The sequence below is a fragment of the Chenopodium album genome, chromosome 20 (genome assembly GCF_948465745.1).
Source record: "Chenopodium album chromosome 20, dcCheAlbu1.1, whole genome shotgun sequence".
Classification (NCBI taxonomy): domain Eukaryota; kingdom Viridiplantae; phylum Streptophyta; class Magnoliopsida; order Caryophyllales; family Amaranthaceae; genus Chenopodium; species Chenopodium album.
Window position 1 is genome coordinate 41,092,830 of NC_137853.1, and position 19,028 is coordinate 41,111,857.

The following is a 19,028-nucleotide window of genomic DNA, read 5'->3' on the forward strand; positions in this document are numbered from 1 at the left end:
AAATTTCAAGAAACAAACACAAGGTATGGGTTTTGGTCATTCCAAACCCATACCTTATACCTAATATGCTTGAACCAAACACCCCCTTATACTTTATGAATAAACGAGTTTTGGTCCCCAATACTTACATATACGGACTAATAAAGTGTTGGCTCATTTAGTAAAATTTTTAGTTCTTAGCTTAGATTTTAGAGTTTAGGTTCGAATCCTACCAAGTAAGGGTGCTTAGGGGTAGGGATTCCCTTACTTTCCCCTGTATCTCCAAGTGTGTGGCTCGCAAAGAATTAGTTAGAAACATCTTTAATCACATAATGACACATTATTTGAGATTATAAGTTTATTTTGTTGACATGTACTTTTACTTTATGAACTATCTAATATATATATATATAAAGGGGAGTTTTTTCCCGAGATTTTAGAGAGCCATGTAGGATCTAATTTTCACAGCGCGCCATGTAGGATTATAAATCTTAGTAGTAGCCAATTAAATAAGAGATTATTAATTTCTTTTAGAATTAAATAATTCAAATGCCATGTAAGCAAAATTGGCGAATGAGATTTTTAAGTTTAAATTAATTAAATATGAAATATTATCTTTTAATATTAGGAATTTTATCTAAATATACAACAAATTTTAGCTCATAAAAAAAAAAAAAAAAAAAAAAAAAAAAAAAAAAACAAACAAACAAACAAACCGTGCGTTGCACGGGCTTCATCTAGTAATGTTATAAATAATACTTGAGATCTTCTATAGACTTTTAGTTGCATGATGACAACTTATTACGAAGGTGATAGATTATATACTTGTTCACTAAGATTATAGCCTTTTAATTTTTTAAATCTTTATCTTGAAAGTTTATTATTTTGAAATTAGGCTTATTTGGTTTATATTGATAACAGATTACTTTAGTATACTATACATAGTGAGCCGAGCCGAGAATAGATGGGGCTTGGCATGTTAAGATCTCATTTCTTGCAAGAAAGTTTGAATTATGATAAGGGCGGCTATCATATTCTTTTGATAAGTTCTATTAAGTTCAATTTGCAAACAAGTATGCATAACAAGAAAAATTCCGTCACAAATCCCGAATTTCCTTCCTAACCCAACAAAAAAACCAACAAAAATGGCAAGTTTAACCAAATACAAATTGGTCTCCAGATTCAAACATTTTGATAGGAGGGAGGGAAATAATTTATCAGAGCCTAACCTAAAGAACAAATAGCTCATTTCACCTAACTGAACACTGAAATTCAAAGCCAAAAAGGAGAAATCTCGTTAAACTGTAGACGGGTAAAAGTGCATTACTCATCAAGGATTACGTGGAATCGTTGCTGAGCAGACCAACAAGCTCAGACTTCTTCAACTTCAAGAACCCTTTCATGCCTCGAGATTTTGCAAGCGCCCATCAAGGATTACATGGAATCGTCGCTGAGCAGACCAACAAGCTCAGACTTCTTCAACTTCGAGAACCCTTTCATGCCTCGAGATTTTGCAAGCGCCCTCAACTCCGTTAGCTTCATAGCATTCAAGTCTTCAGTATGCTCCTTTTCTGCATCTTCCTCGTCAATAACATCTTCTTCGGCATCTAAAAGCTCAGCCTCTGACAATTTACTGACTGTAGGTCTTTCCACAAATTCAGCTTCTGCCTCCAAATCTACCTCAGCCTCCTCCTCTCTCTCCTCTTCATGTTCTAGCTCTAGCCCTGACTCCAGATCCATATCCGGCTCCAGATCAGAATCTGATTCAGCCTCAGGGTCAAGTTCACTAAGTGTCTCTTCATCCGTCCTTGCATCAAGATCTGAATGTGAGACGATTGGCTCATACTTGATCCTAGGAACTGGAGATCTTCGCCGGAATTCAGATGGTGGGCGTGTAAATGAAGGCTTATTAGTTTCTTGAGGCTCTTCCCTAACAATACTACTGGAACTGAAAAAGCTTTTGCTCTTATCCTCGTTGGATTGCCCACTCTGTCTTGGATGATCAAAACTGAAATCATTTGCACCACCACCATTCACTTTTCTTCTACCTTGCTCGACTGAATGCTTCCTCAAAAGCTTAAGTAAAGAATCAACTGTTTCACTCTCTTTATTTTGCCCTTTGACAGCTTCAAGTTTCTTCTCTTCCTTGACAACTGCTCTTTGTCGAAGTTGAGCCTGAACCTTCTTAAAGAGTTCAACTATTTCCCTTTCTCTTGGTCCTGGGGTAGCAGTAGCCTGGGACTTTGGGCTATTAGAAAGAGAAAGTAATGGCCCATTTTTAGTTGATAAGAACTCAGAGTCATCAAGGTTCTCAGAGCTGTCCTTCTCTTCATTAACCCGGTTCCTATTTCGGGAGTATCCAGACCTGTTATGCCTAGGGAAGTCTGGATTTCTTCTATAACCACCATTATTTGCCTGGCAGATAAAAGACTTATGTTTCAAAGAACATTTTGATGACATTATTTTCACTTGAGCAATTTTATATTCATTTCGGGGACAAGTTGATACACTGACTGCCCTTCCAGAAACTCCCAAGCACGGGAGAGAGGTGCTCTCAGATGGTCCATAGCCTACAAAATGGAGAAAAAAAAGGTAATAACACATGACTTCTGTAAACCAAATTTAACCAGACAAAAAGGGTAAAAGGAAACCTAATAACTAACCAGCACTATAGCACAAAAATCAGATCATAAGCTCAAACCAAATCTGTGGTCAAAACTCACTAGTATCTCCAAAAGCATTTATCAGTAAAACACTTTGGAATTTAGGATTTGACTCCTTTTCATTCATGGCTCTTCCCACACATCTTTAGCAAAAAAAAATTCCCCTTTTAGCCCAATTAATCAATCTTCTATGAGTACTGTGTATACGGATGCCCGCATCTTCAAAAACCTTTTGCACCCCCAATAACCCAACAAGTTGCTCCTAACCTCCTTGAGTCCTTGGCTCCAACCACTTCAAACGAAGACAGAAGTTAAACTATGGTATGGTCAGAGAAGCTGATTTGTTTGTAATAAACTTCACTGTCCATTACAACTAAAATCTAAACTTGTTGATGCATTACTCTCATCTTTCTCTTCATCAATTTCTCTTGACTTGGTAAGAATTATGAGTCAAAGATCTCTATTGACAATACTCCCATCTCTTCCTTCATCTATGCATAAGGTCTTAGACTTGTAATGTCATTTCCAAAAGTTTGTCGAAATCACACAGACACCCATCTAAGAACTGCTATTACAATTACAAAAAAAAACACTACTTTTGAGTTTTGAGCGGTTGATGCCATATCTCCACCAACGCAATTGCAATAAGCCATCCTTACTCATTAATATTTCTCATTGCAATAAGCCCCATATGAGCTATAAAAAATTCTACTTTACCATGTAAGCAGCCCTGAATACACCTAATTTTATCTAGGTTAATATAATGGCCCCAAAATTATCAAATAGCCCACTTTAACCAGGACTTAGACTACAGAAAATTAATGTCATTTCATCAAACACTTGGTGGGCAACATCTGTAACTCCCAAACACACCTAAATTCACTACTAAAAACCACATTTCAACGAAAAACAGCACCTTCCCACAAATCAGATAAACAATAAATGAAAACTCAGATGCCCATTTGACGAAATTCTAGCTACATAAGCATTAACCAAGAAGAAAATCCCAGAAATTAACACAAAAACCAGAATTTTTTTTTTTTTTTTTTTTCAAGAACATAAAAATTGAACAACAAGAAGAGGAAATATCGGAAATAGTACACAAGTAAAACAATTAGCAATTGAATTGAAGCTTGATGATCATAGACGATATATATAGACAATTTAGAGGGGATACTAGATTACTAGACGAAAATTGTGAATATAATCAAATAAAGAGAGTCGAAAAGTAATTGTATTGTTAGAAAGGTTAAAGAAAGTACCTTGAACGTTGTTGGAGATGAAATTTAGGGTTGGAGACATGACCTTGAAATGAGTATTTCAATGGCGGTTTTTTGGCATTTGTATACGATTAGGAGGTCTGCTTCAATTGAAAGCAAATTGACGGCAGAATACTAACTATATATCCGGTTATAAATGAAAACTAAATTAACTATATATCCGATTTTTTATTTCTATTTGGGGCAATTGGGAGTTTTCCTATGGACTTAAACTAAGGGCATGTTCTCTTACGTTGAAATTCAGTTCAATTCAGTTCAATTCAGTTCAGTTCAGTTCAGCTCAATTCAGTTCAGTTCAGTTCAGCTCCTAATTTCCTTCTCTTATAAAATATTCATTTCAGTTCAGTTCAGTTCAGTTCAGCTGAGTTCAGTTCAGTTCAGTTCAGCTGAGTTCAGTTCAGTTCAGTTCAGCTGAGTTCAGTTCAGTTCAGCTCAGTTCAGTTCAGTTCAGTTCAGTTCAGTTCAGCTGAGTTCAGTCAATAAGAACAGGCCCTAAGGGTATGTGACTATGTTCCGATTATAACTGAAGTGAACTAATTAAGGTTGAATTGAACTAAATAGAGCTAAAATGAATTATTTATGTTAGAAGTAAATTAGGAACTGAACTGATAAGAGTTAAACTGAACTGAACTGGACTAAAATTAAACTGAACAGAACAAGCCTTAAAATGTCTTTTGCGTATATTTAATCTGTTTACCAACTTTACTCAGTCGATCCACCTCAAATTAAATGTAACATTCTTTACAACACACAAGGTGTTACAAAGAACTTATTACAACCAATCTTTTTTTTTTTTTCCTTACAATAACCAACCTTGTTGCCACCCTTAAAATAATAGATTACGCAATAGCTCTTAATAAAATACCTCTAAAAATAATTCTATATTTTGAATTTGTATATTCATAAAAAATCATACAGTTTATAGCCTTCAATTTTGGACAATTTTCCACTTATTTTGACACGGAAATAAAAATCGCCGAGATACTTACCATGGACCTTAATACACCTCGGGAGTCTATTTAGGTGAGTGCAACCATCCAATATGCCTTTAAATGGTCAATTTATATGTTTGCAATTTGCACTTATTGCGTGAACTCAAGCCTACCAGTCTACCACGGACATTTATGACAACATATAATGGTCATATATGGTTCCAAACGGCATTATATGACCCTGAGATATATTCCCTAGGGTCTCAAGACTTTTTGCCACCGGGCCCCGTAACCTCCGAAATTCCTCAAAAAGCGTGGATAATAGCCTTCAATTTTGGAATTTTTTGACCTTTTTTTCACCCGAAAATAAAAATTGTCGAGATGTTTACCATGGTCCCTAATACCCTCCGGGAGTCCAATTGGGTGGATGGAACCATCCAATTTGCCTTAAAATGGTCAATTTACTCATTTTCGTACACGCCTCTTGTATTGGCTATAAGCTTTCACGAGGTCTGTACATAGCCGGATAATGGTCATATATGGGTCGAAACAATATTATATGACCCCAGGATGCATCCCGTAATGTTCCATGAAATTCCGACCCCGGGTCCCGACACCTCCTAAATTGCTCCAATTTTGTGTATATGATCACTTACAAATTAAGTTATCAGTAACATTTCTATGTTTCCAATATATAATTTCACGACGTAAGGGACTAATTTTATTTTTATTTTTTTATTGGCATTCATTTGAAGTTGATTTCATTAGCTGTTAATAAAGTATTTATCTGATATACTAAGATACTAGTTTGATTTTTTAATTTGCTTTAGTTGTTCACATCATAGTGTCTTTAAAGAGATATTCTGAAGCTTATAGAGTTATAGGCATTACTAGAGGTCCTTCGAGCTTAGAGCAGAAGAAGTTGAAGGCTTCTGCCTCAGTAGAAACAATACAATGCAAGCAGAAGCTACATGGTATGTCTATTATGGAGTCTGCAATATTCCATTTGGCTACAAAGGAACCATACGATTTTTAGGAACTCTTCAATTCGCCTTTATTATTCATGTTGGATTCTTAACATTTGGACATAAATATGGACACTTACCACTTCGTTACGAGCCAAAAGCCCAAAATCTAATATATATATATATATATAAAAGGGAGTTTTTTCCCGAGTTTTTAGAGCGCCACGTACTATTTAATTTTCTTAGAGCGTCACGTAGGATTATAAATTTTTGTTGTAGCCAATCAAATAAGAGATTATGAATTTCTTTTATAATTAAATAATTCAAATGCCACGTAAGCAAAATTGACGAATGATATTTTTAAGTTTAAATTAATTATATATAAAAATATTATCTTTTGATAGTGTGAATTTTATCTAACGTAGTTACGTAGGATTATAAATTTTTGTTGTAGCCAATTAAATAAGAGATTATTAATTTCTTTTATAATTAAATAATTCAAATGGCACGTAAGCAAAATTGACGAATAATATTTTTAAGTTTAAATTAGTTATTTATAAAAATATTATCTTTTGATTGTATGAATTTTATCTAAATTTATAACAAATTTAGCACATAAATTAAAAAAAACAATTATTTTAAAAAATTCTAAAAAAACCGTGCATAGCATATTGTTGTATGAAGCCAGATTACTCTTTTGGAGGACTCGGAAGAGTCTTAGATCACATAGCTTTGCTCCATATGACATGATGAACTCAGTAATTAATGAGTATGTGTAATGTGTTAGTGCAAATTTTACCTTTGGATTTTTGTGTGATTCCAAATTCTAAAATACAAGTATTTATAGAGAGATTTATCCTACACTTTAGGTAGGATTAGGAAATAAACCCCGTTGCTTGGGGCACAATCAAACTAAATATGAATTATTCTACAACACCTTATAATTTATGGTAATAAATTTTTTTTATTTTTTTTGGTCAAAATCTCCTTGTTTTATATTATTATTTGCATATAAAATTATGGAAAGTCGTTTGTTTTTTTTTTTTTTTTTTTTTTTTTTTTTTTTTTTTTTTTTGTGACGGTTTGTTTTAGAGATCTAGGTATGCCTACTTTCCATATATCAAGTTCTTCTCCTAAATTCTATCATAATCTGATTGTGTTAGTGTGTTACCTCATTCTATACTATTCTAATAATAGAACGAATTATTAACCAAGATACCCAACTGGATTAGAATAAATTGATACAATTGCTAGCATGGAAGCTGAGCTGGAAGGAAACAGTACAAAAGAGGATGAAGTGGCAGCTGAGAACGGAAGAATGACAGCTGGAGGAGGAAGCTTCACAGAAAGAGAGGAGAAGAATAATACAGAGAATATTAGCTAAGGATGAAAAGCTGTAATTTGTCTTTTAGCAAGTTGTTATATTGTAGAGGTTATGCTATTTTGTCTCTAGTGAGCTGAGCTAGTCAGCAGCTATTTTCAAGGCTATTTAAGCCAATCCTTGTAATGAACTAAGTAAGCTTTTATGAATGAAAATCCCCTATTCTCTGCATTCTATCTCTATCTCTCTCTCTATTATTGTTCATACAATTAATTCCAACGAGCTGCCTTGCTTTCTCTTTGGCTAGCTTCCTGGGTTAATTGATTCAGTCCTCCATTTTGCTTAGCAAAATCAGGTCTGAGCTTGAGTTGCTATCATTCGTATTAGAGCAGTACGTTCCTTGACCTTACCCTCACCATGCCTATCACTCGATCCTCATCAGATTCCTCTCAGCTTGGGAATACTGAGATGAAGAAACTGGAGCACGCCATGAAAACTTTACTGCTGGAGCAGGGCAAGAAGCTTGATAATGCCTGCAAAACCAACAGCTTGAACATTGACAAGAACTGTAAGTCGATTTCTGCGCTCAATGACCTCTTATTAGGGTTATCTATGCAAATAACTAAGCTGGTATCTTATTCTGCTAATAAATCTACTGAGACACTAGTTATCCATGATCAAGAGAATGAACCCCCCCTAAACATACTCACTACTCCACTAGGTTAACCAAGGTGGAATTTCCTAAGTTTAATGGTACTGATTTGAAGTCTTGGGTTTTTAAATGCAATCAATTTTTTGATCTTGATAATGTGAAAGACCCTGATAGACTTAAGCTAGCTGCTATTTACCTGGAAGATAAAGCTTTGCTTTGGCACCAAACCTATATGCAGAGAAGAAATCAAGTCATGCCTAAGTGGGATGACTATATTAAGGATATCACTACCAGATTTGGGGATTTGTATGATGATCCTATGGTAGATCTTAAGGCCCTTAAGCAGACTGGGAGTGTACAAGAGTACCATGACTCTTTTGATGCTCTAGCTAGTAGATTAGAGCTTTCTTAGGCACATTTATTGAGTTGCTACTTAGCAGGTCTGGAAGAAGATATTCAGCTGAGTGTAAGGATGTTTGACCCTAAATCCTTACAACAAGCTCTATGTCTTGCTAAGTTGCAGGAAGCAGCAGCCAAGGCAAGAAAACCTAAACCCCTACCCAAACAACCACCCTTACTACCCACACCACCCACTTTCAAACCTCTACCTCACATCCCACCATACAGATCAAACAGACCACCCCAAAACACAGCCAGAAAAACTAACCAGAACAACTCCATACCAAACAGCAACAGAAGAACTCTTACTCCAGCTGAGTTCAATGAAAAGAGATTCAAAAACCAGTGCTTTTGGTGTGATGAGAGATATGAACCGGGGCACAATTGCAAGGGTAAGAAACCCCAACTGTACCACATAGAGGTGGAAGAAATTGAGGATACAAAAGAAGAAGAGACAGAGGTGGAGCAGGAAGAATCTGAGTGTGCTCACATTTCTATGCAAGCTATGGATGGTATGGTCTCATTTCAAACCATGAGAGTAGAAGGGCATCATGGAAAGAAGAAATTGCAATTGCTTCTTGATAGTGGAAGCACTCATAACTTCATTGATGCTGCAAAGGCTCTAAAACTAGACTGCAAGGTGGAGACTATCGCACCCTTGTGGGTCAAGTTAGCTGATGGTAATCAAATTAAGTGTGAGCATATTATTAAGGGATTCAAATGGAAGATGCAGGGTTCAGAATTCACTGCAGATGTATTTTTGTTGCCTTTACATGGCAGTGATCTAGTCTTGGGAATTCAATGGTTTAGCCAACTGGGTCCCATTCTATGGGATTTCAGCTCCTTAACTATGGAATTCAAGTAGAGGGGCAAAAGAATCAAGCTCAGAGGGTCACACCCTAGGAAGTGGAAGCAGGTTCAAGCTGATAAGTTACAGAAACTTATGTCACAGGAAGGGACACTTTCAATGATGCAGATCTTGCCTGCAGAAAATACTTACTCACCAGCAAGTAATTCCAACACTAATCAGCATCCCACCTTGCTGGCCTTATTGGAGCAATTTCACATGGTATTTGCACCTATCCAAGGCTTACCACCAGCTAGAGAGAATTTTGATCATGTCATACCCTTAAAGGAAGGCACAGACGCTGTTAATTGGAGAGCTTACAGGTACCCTGTTCTACAGAAAAATATCATTGAAGAAATGGTACAAGAGCTCCTTGATCAAGGGGTAATTAGGCACAGTAACAGTCCCTTTGCTGCACCAATTGTACTAGTCAAGAAAAAAGATGGGGGGTGGAGAATGTGTGTGGACTACAGGTGCCTAAACAGTGCAACTGTCAAGGATAGATTCCCAATTCCTCTCATTAAAGAGTTACTTGATGAGCTGCAGGGCACTAAGTTCTTTTCTAAAATTGATCTCAAGGATATCACCACATTAGGATGCACTCAAGATGCACTCAGATGATATACACAAGACAACATTCAAAACTCACTCAAGCCATTTTGAATACCTAGTCATGCCATTTGGCTTGACTAATGCTCCCTCTACATTCCAAGCCCTAATGAACTCTCTCTTTAAGCCATTTCTAAGGAAATGTGTCTTAGTTTTTTTTGATGATATCCTAGTCTACAGCCCTTCTTGGGAAGAACACCTTAAGGATCTGAATGCTGTTTTGGAGATAATGAGAGATAATAAATTGCATGCCAATTTAAAAAAATGCTCTTTTGGTTTGATAGAAATTCATTATCTAGGGCATATAATATCTCAGAATGGGGTGGGTGGCTGCAAACCCTGATAAGGTTCAAGCAATGGTTTCATGGCCAAGACCTAAAACTCTTAGGCAGCTGAGAGGGTTCCTTGGTCTTACTGGGTACTACAGGAGGTTCATCAAGGATTATGGAAAAATCTGCAAACCACTCACTGAGCTTTTGAAAAAGGACAATTTTGGGTGGAATGAAGAAGCTGAAGAATCATTTATACAGTTGAAAAAGGTCATCACAACCCCACCAGTTCTAGCTATGCCTGACTTCTCTAAACCCTTCATTATTGAAACTGATGCATCATGGAAGGGCATAGGTGCTGTTTCTGTTAGAGCAGGGACATCCAATTTGTTTCTTAAGCAAGGCTTTGAGAGAGAGTTATTAGCTGTTGTTATGGCAGTGAGAAAGTGGCAACACTACTTAGTGTCACAACCATTCATCATAAGAACTGACCAGCAAAGTCTCAGGTATTTACTTGAGCACAGGCTAGCAACACCATTCCAACAGAAATGGCTATCCAAGCTAGCAGGTTTCACATATTCTGTGGAATACAAGTCTGGGGTAGAAAATAGAGCAGCTAATGCTTTATCTAGATTGCCAGGATAGAACACTATGGCTGCTTCTAGCATTCAATCTGATTTGTTAGAACAAATTAAGCAAGCTTGGGAAGGTGATGACAATCTACAGAAAATAATAGCAGACTTGCACTTAGGATAATCAGTATCTTAGGAGGAAGGGGAAGTTAGTGATTGGGAACTTGGCAGCTCTGAGAGAGAGATTGTTCAAGTGGTTACATGACTCATCCCAGGGAGGACACTGAGGAATTGAAGCCACATATCAGAGAATGAAGAGTCTATTTTATTGGAAGGGAATGAAAAAGGATATCAAGGCTTATGTGAGGCAATGTGAAATATGCCAAAAATGCAAATATGATCCTCAGGCATACCCAGGGTTGTTGTTGCAGCCTCTACCTATTCCAGAGTCTATTTGGGAGGAAGTCACTATGGACTTTATTGAGGGCTTACCCAACTCATTTGGGAAGGAAGTCATAATGGTGGTCATAGACACGCTCAGCAAATATGCACACTTCATTGCCTTATCACATCCTTTTTCTGCAATGACAGTAGCACAAGCTTATCTAGACAATGTTTTCAAGCTCCATGGCTTCCCTAAGACTATTGTATCTGACAGAGATATGCCAATTCTGGACTGAATTTATGAAGTTGCAGGGTGTCCAACATAACCTATCAACTGCCTACCACGCCTACCATCCCCAGACAGATGGGCAATCTGAGGTCTTGAACAGGTGCCTAGAGACCTATTTGAGATGCATAAGTTTTGAGAGACCACAAGACTGGTCATAATACCAACTATCACACAGCAAGCAAGAGAACCCCTTTTGAAATTCTGTACAACACCCCACCACCAATTCATAGACCCTACCTAGCTGAGACTTGTGTGATTGACAGTGTTGACAGAAGTTTACAGCAAAGAGATGCTGCAATTCAGATGCTCAAGGACAATTTGCACAAAGCTCAGAATAGAATGAAACAGATGGCTGATAGGCACAGAAAGATCCTTTGAAGTAGGAGATTGGGTATATCTGAAATTGCAACCTTATAGGCAATCCTCAGTCCAGGCTGAGGAAATGAGAAGCTCTCACCTAGGTATTATGGTCCTTACATGATACTCAGAAAAATAGGGAAGGTTGCTTACACTCTGAAGTTACCAGCTGCCTCAAAAATACACCCTACCTTTCATGTGTCTTTACTCAAAAAACACCAAGGTCCTGTTCCAAGTGACTCTGACTCTACCCAAATCCCTCCCTACCCATCAGAGCAACCTGTCACTAGAACCCCTATAGCTGTCCTTGGCAAGAGAAGTGTAAAGAAAAGAAACCATGTTGTAGTGCAATGGCTGGTGCAGAGGAAGCTACATGGGAAGATGCTGAGAAAATGGAAGAGCTCTATCCAAACTTTGATCCTTGGGGTCAAGGATCTCTTAATGGGGGAGGTATTGATACAATTGCTAGCATGGAAGCTGAGCGGGAAGGAAACAGTACAAAAGAGGATGAAGTGGCAGCTGAGAACGGAAGAATGACAGCTGGAGGAGGAAGCTTCACAGAAAGAAAGGAGAAGAATAATACAGAGAATATTAGCTAAGGATGAAAAGCTGTAATTTGTCTTTTAGCAAGTTGTTATTTTGTAGCCGTTATGCTATTTTGTCTCTAGTGAGCTAAGCTAGTCAGCAGCTATTTTCAAGGCTATTTAAGCCAATCCTTGTAATGAACTAAGTAAGATTTTATGAATAAAAATCCCCTATTCTCTACATTCTATCTCTATCTCTCTCTCTATTATTGTTCATACAATTAATTCCAACGAGCTGCCCTGCTTTCTCTTTGGCTAGCTTCCTGGGTTAATTGATTCAGTCCTCCATTTTGCTTAGCAAAATCAGGTCTGAGCTTGAGTTGCTATCATAAAAACATTCTTCTCATTCTAACAGCTCGAGTAACATCTAACAGAAATCATCCAACTCCACTTCCAAGTTTCAACCCACGATTTATCTTCTCATTCTTGCCATATTAGCCAAACCTCTAATTTCTTCACAGAAAGTATGTAGATATGTAATACATGGACGCTATTTAAATTAAATGGATAATCAACTGCGCATAGATGTTCAGAGCATTATTACTCAGATAACAGTTTAAAATCCGAAATCTGATACTGGCCATCCTCACATTTTCGAGAAGAAAACAGCATATTAACCAAAAGTGCCAATCTCATCAGCAACTCAGAATGATCTCTTCATTATTTTAGTTTCTTTTCTCCATAACGTAATTTTAAACAATGAATATTTTTCGCCACAAAGATATGATCAGAAAAAAGAGGGTACATACAAAACAATTCAGCAAGGCCCTAATTTTGCCGGGGTGTACGAGTTATAAGGGGGTTGGTTATGCATAACCCCATTCAACGAACTCTAACACATTGGCTGATTCAACTTAAGTTTTGTGATTCTTAGCCATTTCTTCAACATCGAGCTCAACTTCTAATACGGGCAAATCCTTCTTGACACTAAACTCGCTGAGGGAAAAATATTTCAACAAATTATTAAGCTAGTTGACAAAGATAGTTGGGTAAATTTACAATAAACGAAACATGATGAAGTAAATGGATGCACATACCTGTTTCGCACAGGACCATGATCAACAGCATTGCGCAAACAATATATAACTCTACCAATAATGTCTGACATCTGAACTGGGCCGAAAGTTCTACTGTCCTTGGCTTCCTGCTTCAGGGGGTTGGGGTTGGAGTGGGGGTAGGAGAGAGAGGAGAATAAAAGTCAGAATTTGCTTAGCATCTGAGAACATGGTAAATTGATCAAAATTGCAGTAATTGCAGTAAAAATAAACACAAACGATACTATTTAGGATGCTACTCACTCCAGTCCAAGCCCTCTCTTGACTTTCACAAAGTCTAGAGCAAGCTTCCACATCACATCCATTCCTATGTCCACAAATACATCCTTGTTTCATGGGAATGAATATGGAAAGAATTTGTACAGCAGATCGGGATCATAAACGCATAATTACTCCCAATGTCCCATATTATTTAGCACCCTACCCTTTATTGACAATCCCAAGTTAATTGCAGAATTGTCTTTGAAGTACATTTTCACTAACCGCCCCCTTTTTTCTTATTCTTTTTTCTCTCTCACCACTATTCATACTCTCCATACCAAAACAAGTCTGAAGTATAATATGGGATACAGTCTATAGAAAGGAGGAAAATCCAGAACGAACAAGAACAAGTTGCAAAAAAACTGTGCAATGAGTAATGGAATGAATGATAAATTTAGGGTCTGTTAAAATGGCAAAAATAAAATGAAAATATATCCATATGAAAGTCAAACATCAGCAAGATATTTAAACATATAGATAGTATGCCTACGAAATTCAAACACTGTTCTGTTAAAAGCTAATGCAAGTTTATGAGCAGGGTGCCATATGAAAGACATGGCAAAAGACAGTACCTTTGGCTTCAAAGCTTCATTGTCAGCAAGAACCCAGCATTCATCCTTGTCTAGGATGAAAGGCTCCTCTTTTTCATCCTTCGAGACCATTTCATATCCTTCAGTGGCAGCTAATCTTCTGACTAGATAGTCCTTTGGGCTTTCAGGGTCTTTCAGGACCACTACATCTCCAATGAAAACACGACTGTCATGGTAAAATAAACATTTAGAAATCTTAACCAGAAGCCAACAATAACAAAAAATTTCAGAAATCTCTGTTCTTACTTCTTAATATAATCAGTCTCATTATATACATAAAAAATTTCTAGATACTATACCAAATTATACAGAATTCCAGATCCTGACACAAGTTACCTATTTTATAAAACCGACCTCTTGACTTAAGATTTTTACCACAGTGAGTTTGCAATCAAACATATACTGACATGAGTCATATCTGACACCCTTAGCTCTGTGACCGTGCCCATTGAACAAAAAGTGGGATAATGTAAAGTGAAGAGTAAAGTAAATAAGTTTTTGTTAACTCTTAAGCTAGTTTTGAAAAAAAAACCATACATATACAGTTATCTATTCGATTTCTTGAGAAAGGATCACTAAATTAATTTTCTCCAGCGACGTAACAGTTGCTAGAAGTCTAGAGTTGACAATTGACAGTAAAATAAGCTCAAGAATGAAATATGTTTGATAAAGGGAGCAATGGATTGGACAGCACAAAATGGGATACGGATTGTGAAGAATGAGTAGTATCCAATCTTCTAACATGTCGATGCTCAAGACTGCGGAATGAAATCTTTAAATGACCACAGCATCATTAGAGTTGAAACAGAAAAATCCAAAGGGACTGATCTCAATTAACATAATTATAGCTTCTTAATCAAGATAATCAATCACCAAACTGCTCCGTCCCAAATTCTTTAGGAAATGTGCACTTTTTTTTTTTTTTTTTTTTTTTTTTTGGAGTGAAGGGGTTAAGTCATACAGAACTATATCTGAAGAGGAATTTTTTGTGGGGAAACATTTTATAAAACATGTTTAGTAATAATGGTGCCTTTTGGCTAGAATCCAATCTAAAAGTCAAACTTCTTGTTGTTTTACGACTTTTTTTTGCCTTTCCTTCTATTCCCACACTTGAAGTATACTCTTGTTACTCCTGTAATATTTCCTCAAACATGCTCCTTTCTATCTCCTCCCATTGATCTTACTCTAATCCTCTTTGTCTCTTCTCATCTTTCTCTCTCACTTTTCACCTCTCATCTTCTATAAGCCCTCTGATCTTGTTTTTATCTTCTTCCGGTCTCTCTCATGACATTATGGAAAACCCACTCATTTTTCTCCCTCTAAACTGTTTCTTATGTTTTTCCTCTGCCTCTCTTTCACTGAATTTTGGTTTCACAATAGACCAACATAAATGCCAAAAAAAAAGCACCCTTCAACAGAAAATTTGCCCCAAATATTGACCTCTACATGATCTCCTATTCTCCTTAACTAGATGTATCTCCGATTCTCCGTCATACATAAATTCCAAATCCTTTACCGATAATTTTGTGGTTTTGTAGCAATCGGTTAAAAGCTGCTCAAATTCAAAAGATTGAAAAAATATAATAGCATAATGGGCTGTATGGTGTTTGTTAGTCAAAATAGAACACATTCACTTCACTATACTTAGTTGGTCCAATATCTACTACATTTGATTAAGTTGAGTAAATAAATGATATTCATCCTCAATTTGATTTTCCAATTTTGGTTAAGGAGAATCAACCAAGATAGAGGGGCGAGAAATTTCACATTTTGGCTTGGTGAGAGTAATTTGCGTTAATATTAGAGTGTTAGATGACAGTACTCTTCCTTTTTTTTTAAATTTATTTATGTAGTCCCATATTCTTGCATGGTTGGACTTCGGAGTATTATTTTGATGATTTGGCAAGGCTTTGTTGCATTAATTTTGAGAAAAAAAGGTATTGTCACTTAAATTGAAGCAAAATGAGAGGGAGAAAGAGAAGAGAAAAAAATCAGGCGCACGACGAAGAAGATGAGAGAGATTAAAGAGAGTGAGCGGTCTAAGGGGGGAAACATGCACTTTACGTACATATAGTAGAAAATTAATAGAGGTAAACAGTTGAAAATTTGATCCTTTGGCCAGATTCTGGCCAAAATGTGTCAAGTTTAATACCCCATATCTAAAACTATTTAAGTACTTTCTCACAAATAATTTTAGAGGGTGCTATCTCACACATTTTGATTAAAATAAAATAAAATAAAAAAATCTAGTCTGACAGAATTTTCAATCAAATAAACACCAAGGGAAGGCAATCTTATTAAAGAAGACAAAACAAACCAAGCCTTCAGATAGGATATCACAAAGGCACAAAGCCATACAAAGAGAACCATAGAAAAACACTAGTCCTTGACATCACACCTAAACTTATCTATAGCTCTATAAGCCAATATTACCAATAAGAGAAAAGCCGGCAACTTGGTTCATGATAGAGAGCTCCACTTTAACTGTACCCTTAAGACTGAGAGCTTAAAGCCTTGAACAACAAGAATTTTCCCTAAAACATGCGTCCACTATCTTCTTCCATGTATTCACCACTAGCTAAATAAATAAATTTCCAAATTTCAGCAATACTGTTTGCCTTCAGCCTCCTCTTCCAATCTACCAATACATCTTAGTATCTTACACATTATCACATTAAACCCAACCAATTACATCAAAAAACCAAAAGTATATGCTTGCACAAGGTTTAATGACCACTACAGCAAGCTTATCTTTCCAATTCAGCAGTAATAGCAAAATCTACACATTGCCTTAAGGAAGCACATGATACATCTGAGGTGAAAATTACAGAGTACATACAAAAACCTGCTAGAACTTTGATTATCTAACGCTCCCAGTCCCACCGTCTCATATCTAACTAACCAATTTTCTATTCGAAATGTTTCAATAAATAAATTCCCATTTCTTTGTCACCTTAACTTTACTCTCTCTAACCATCAAATCAACCCTTTATCATCATTCAATTACAATACTTTCATCAAGTTTTCTCGCTTTTTTCAACAGCAATCTTTCATTCTGCTCTTAAATTTTTCTTAATGTACATGCCACTTAGAAAGCAAAAGCTCTATAAAGGACACAGAAAGAAATAAAAATCACCATTTCATAGGAAAAAAATCAACCCAAATTCAACTCCAAACAAGCAAACAACAACAAATTAAGAAATGCATACACTAAGAGCAAACAAAAGACCAGGCCTACTCAAAAAAATGCAAGGCTAAAAACATTAACATCCCCCACTGATCTCCATGAAAGATATGGTTGACGAGTGATAACATCCCACATACCAGTGAGAACTCAACAATACCAATTATTAGTATGCAAAAGCAAAAGGGTATGAAATTGATAAGCATTCCAAAAGAATGAAGAACAATAAAAAATAAATAAATAAATAAACAATTTGCAAATTACCTTGGGCCTGGAACTGGTATTTTTCTAACTAAGAGAGTTCCACCTTCGGACGCAATTGTAGGAGCCATCTCCTCTCCTTTATTCCAATGTAAGAAAGTTACCTTGCCCTGAAATAGGTTTTTCCACACGGTGTCTCCTATTTGACCTTCAGTTATCCGACCTCCTTTATAGTTCTTCAAACACATTAAACACTCCAATCAGAAAAGATGCACCCTAAGAATACTGGTAATGTCGAAACTAAACACTATCAATAATAAACGCAAGAAATGATGCAGAGAACATGGCATTTGCACATCTTTACAAAAGGCAAAGAATCAAAAGATGATGCAGAGAATCAGTAACAACAACCCATAAATTCTTCTGATTACTGTTCACCAGAGGCAACATAGATGGTTAAAATATATAAAACCTAATCCCTAAACAAACTGTAGAAGACAGAAATAGGCTATTTTCATGAAAGAAAAGCCATACTTAAAATTCTTCCACAGAATTTGTATGTTTATAAGAGATAGAAAGTTCTTCCTGAAAGATGAGGCAGCGCAACTTAAAATTTTGCAACAGACAATAATATTGATATCCCCACCTTATAATCATCAACTAATATTCCAAGACACACAAGCAAATAAATGTGCCACCTCCCACTCCATAACTATCAAATTCTCATTGCACCCCAAAAGACAAGTTATATGGATTATATGATCCCATTCCCCTCCTCCCTCAAGAACACTGGTGCAAACACATTGTAAACAAACAGGTAGAGTGAGTAATAGCAAAGAAAAGTTATGCACATATAATCCAAAATTGAACAAAGAGATTTAAACATGGCAGCTACTCAAATCTATACGCTTCGTACAACCTAAATATGAATGTTAGTAATTGAGCAAGGATAAAATGTACTACTCCGTACTATATTTTGCAAGTTATATCTATCAAAGACTCTTTCATTACACCCTTATTTCATTGTCATACTGATAACCATAGTAGAAATATAGCCCTTTTACTCAATGCAGGCATAAGAACCCAATAATTCACAAAGTATTTACTACAATCTTACAGATATCTAGCTAATTACAATGAGCAATGCGAAAAGATCGAACCTTTAACATCAAACAAACAATTATAGATCATAAACCCTAAACCCCAAAAGCATCAAATAAAAATCCCATCGTTTTACCAACAATTTAGGAGCAAAATCATAAAAACGACACCCAAACAAACGAAATTATTCATCCCAGATTCAAATTGAGGTTCAAGAACACCCTTTTCCGAGAAAATAAGCAAAACCCAACATCAACAAAAATACCCATTAACAAATTACTCAATAATTACACAAACAAATCACAAAACAATGAAAAATTGAATTAAAGATTGAATTTGGATGATTAAAAGAAAGAAGAGAGAAATAATGGACACCTTCCAGCTGACAGCCATGGAGTATTCAAGCTTGTGGGCGATGTAGCGACACCATGTTGATACAGAAACCATTGCTTTTTTTTTTTTTTAATTAAACTTTTTTTTGGGGGGTCTCTGATTAATCCAATACTAATGCTTCAAATTCACGAGAAAATTATT

General features: G+C 36.2%; 2 protein-coding genes across 3 annotated transcripts; both read right to left on the reverse strand.

Moving 5' to 3' along the window:
- Positions 1–1,071: 1,071 nt before the first annotated feature.
- Positions 1,072–4,044, reverse strand: LOC145598945 (uncharacterized). Its single transcript, XM_081655345.1, has 2 exons — positions 3,905–4,044; positions 1,072–2,549 (listed from the first exon to the last, which is right to left on the reverse strand). The coding sequence occupies exons 1-2, from the start codon at positions 3,942–3,944 to the stop codon at positions 1,414–1,416; spliced, it is 1,176 nt and encodes a 391-aa protein (XP_081511471.1). The 5' UTR covers positions 3,945–4,044; the 3' UTR covers positions 1,072–1,413.
- An 8,733-nt stretch (positions 4,045–12,777) lies between these two features.
- Positions 12,778–19,028, reverse strand: LOC145598830 (mitochondrial ATP-independent inner membrane protease subunit 2-like). Of its 2 annotated transcripts, none has more exons than XM_081655223.1 (5): positions 18,870–19,028; positions 17,457–17,629; positions 13,991–14,174; positions 13,140–13,249; positions 12,778–13,038 (listed from the first exon to the last, which is right to left on the reverse strand). In XM_081655223.1, the coding sequence occupies exons 1-5, from the start codon at positions 18,939–18,941 to the stop codon at positions 12,957–12,959; spliced, it is 621 nt and encodes a 206-aa protein (XP_081511349.1). In that variant the 5' UTR covers positions 18,942–19,028; the 3' UTR covers positions 12,778–12,956. The 2 variants fall into 2 exon arrangements, with proteins under 2 accessions (XP_081511349.1, XP_081511350.1); XM_081655224.1 differs by having other exon boundaries at positions 12,779–13,038; positions 13,140–13,246.

What these genes read in the sequence shown, in the direction of transcription:
- LOC145598945 (XM_081655345.1), bottom strand. Translation starts at nt 3,944, where the DNA reads ATGTCTCCAACCCTAAATTTCATCTCCAACAACGTTCAAG. An exon ending in CATCTCCAACAACGTTCAAG is followed by an intron (nt 2,550 to 3,904) that starts GTACTTTCTTTA and finishes TCCATTTTGTAG; the next exon opens with GCTATGGACCATCTGAGAGC.
- LOC145598830 (XM_081655223.1), bottom strand. Translation starts at nt 18,941, where the DNA reads ATGGTTTCTGTATCAACATGGTGTCGCTACATCGCCCACAAGCTTGAA. An exon ending in ATACCAGTTCCAGGCCCAAG is followed by an intron (nt 14,175 to 17,456) that starts GTAATTTGCAAA and finishes TTACCATGACAG; the next exon opens with TCGTGTTTTCATTGGAGATG. An exon ending in ATGAAGCTTTGAAGCCAAAG is followed by an intron (nt 13,250 to 13,990) that starts GTACTGTCTTTT and finishes AACCCCCTGAAG; the next exon opens with CAGGAAGCCAAGGACAGTAG.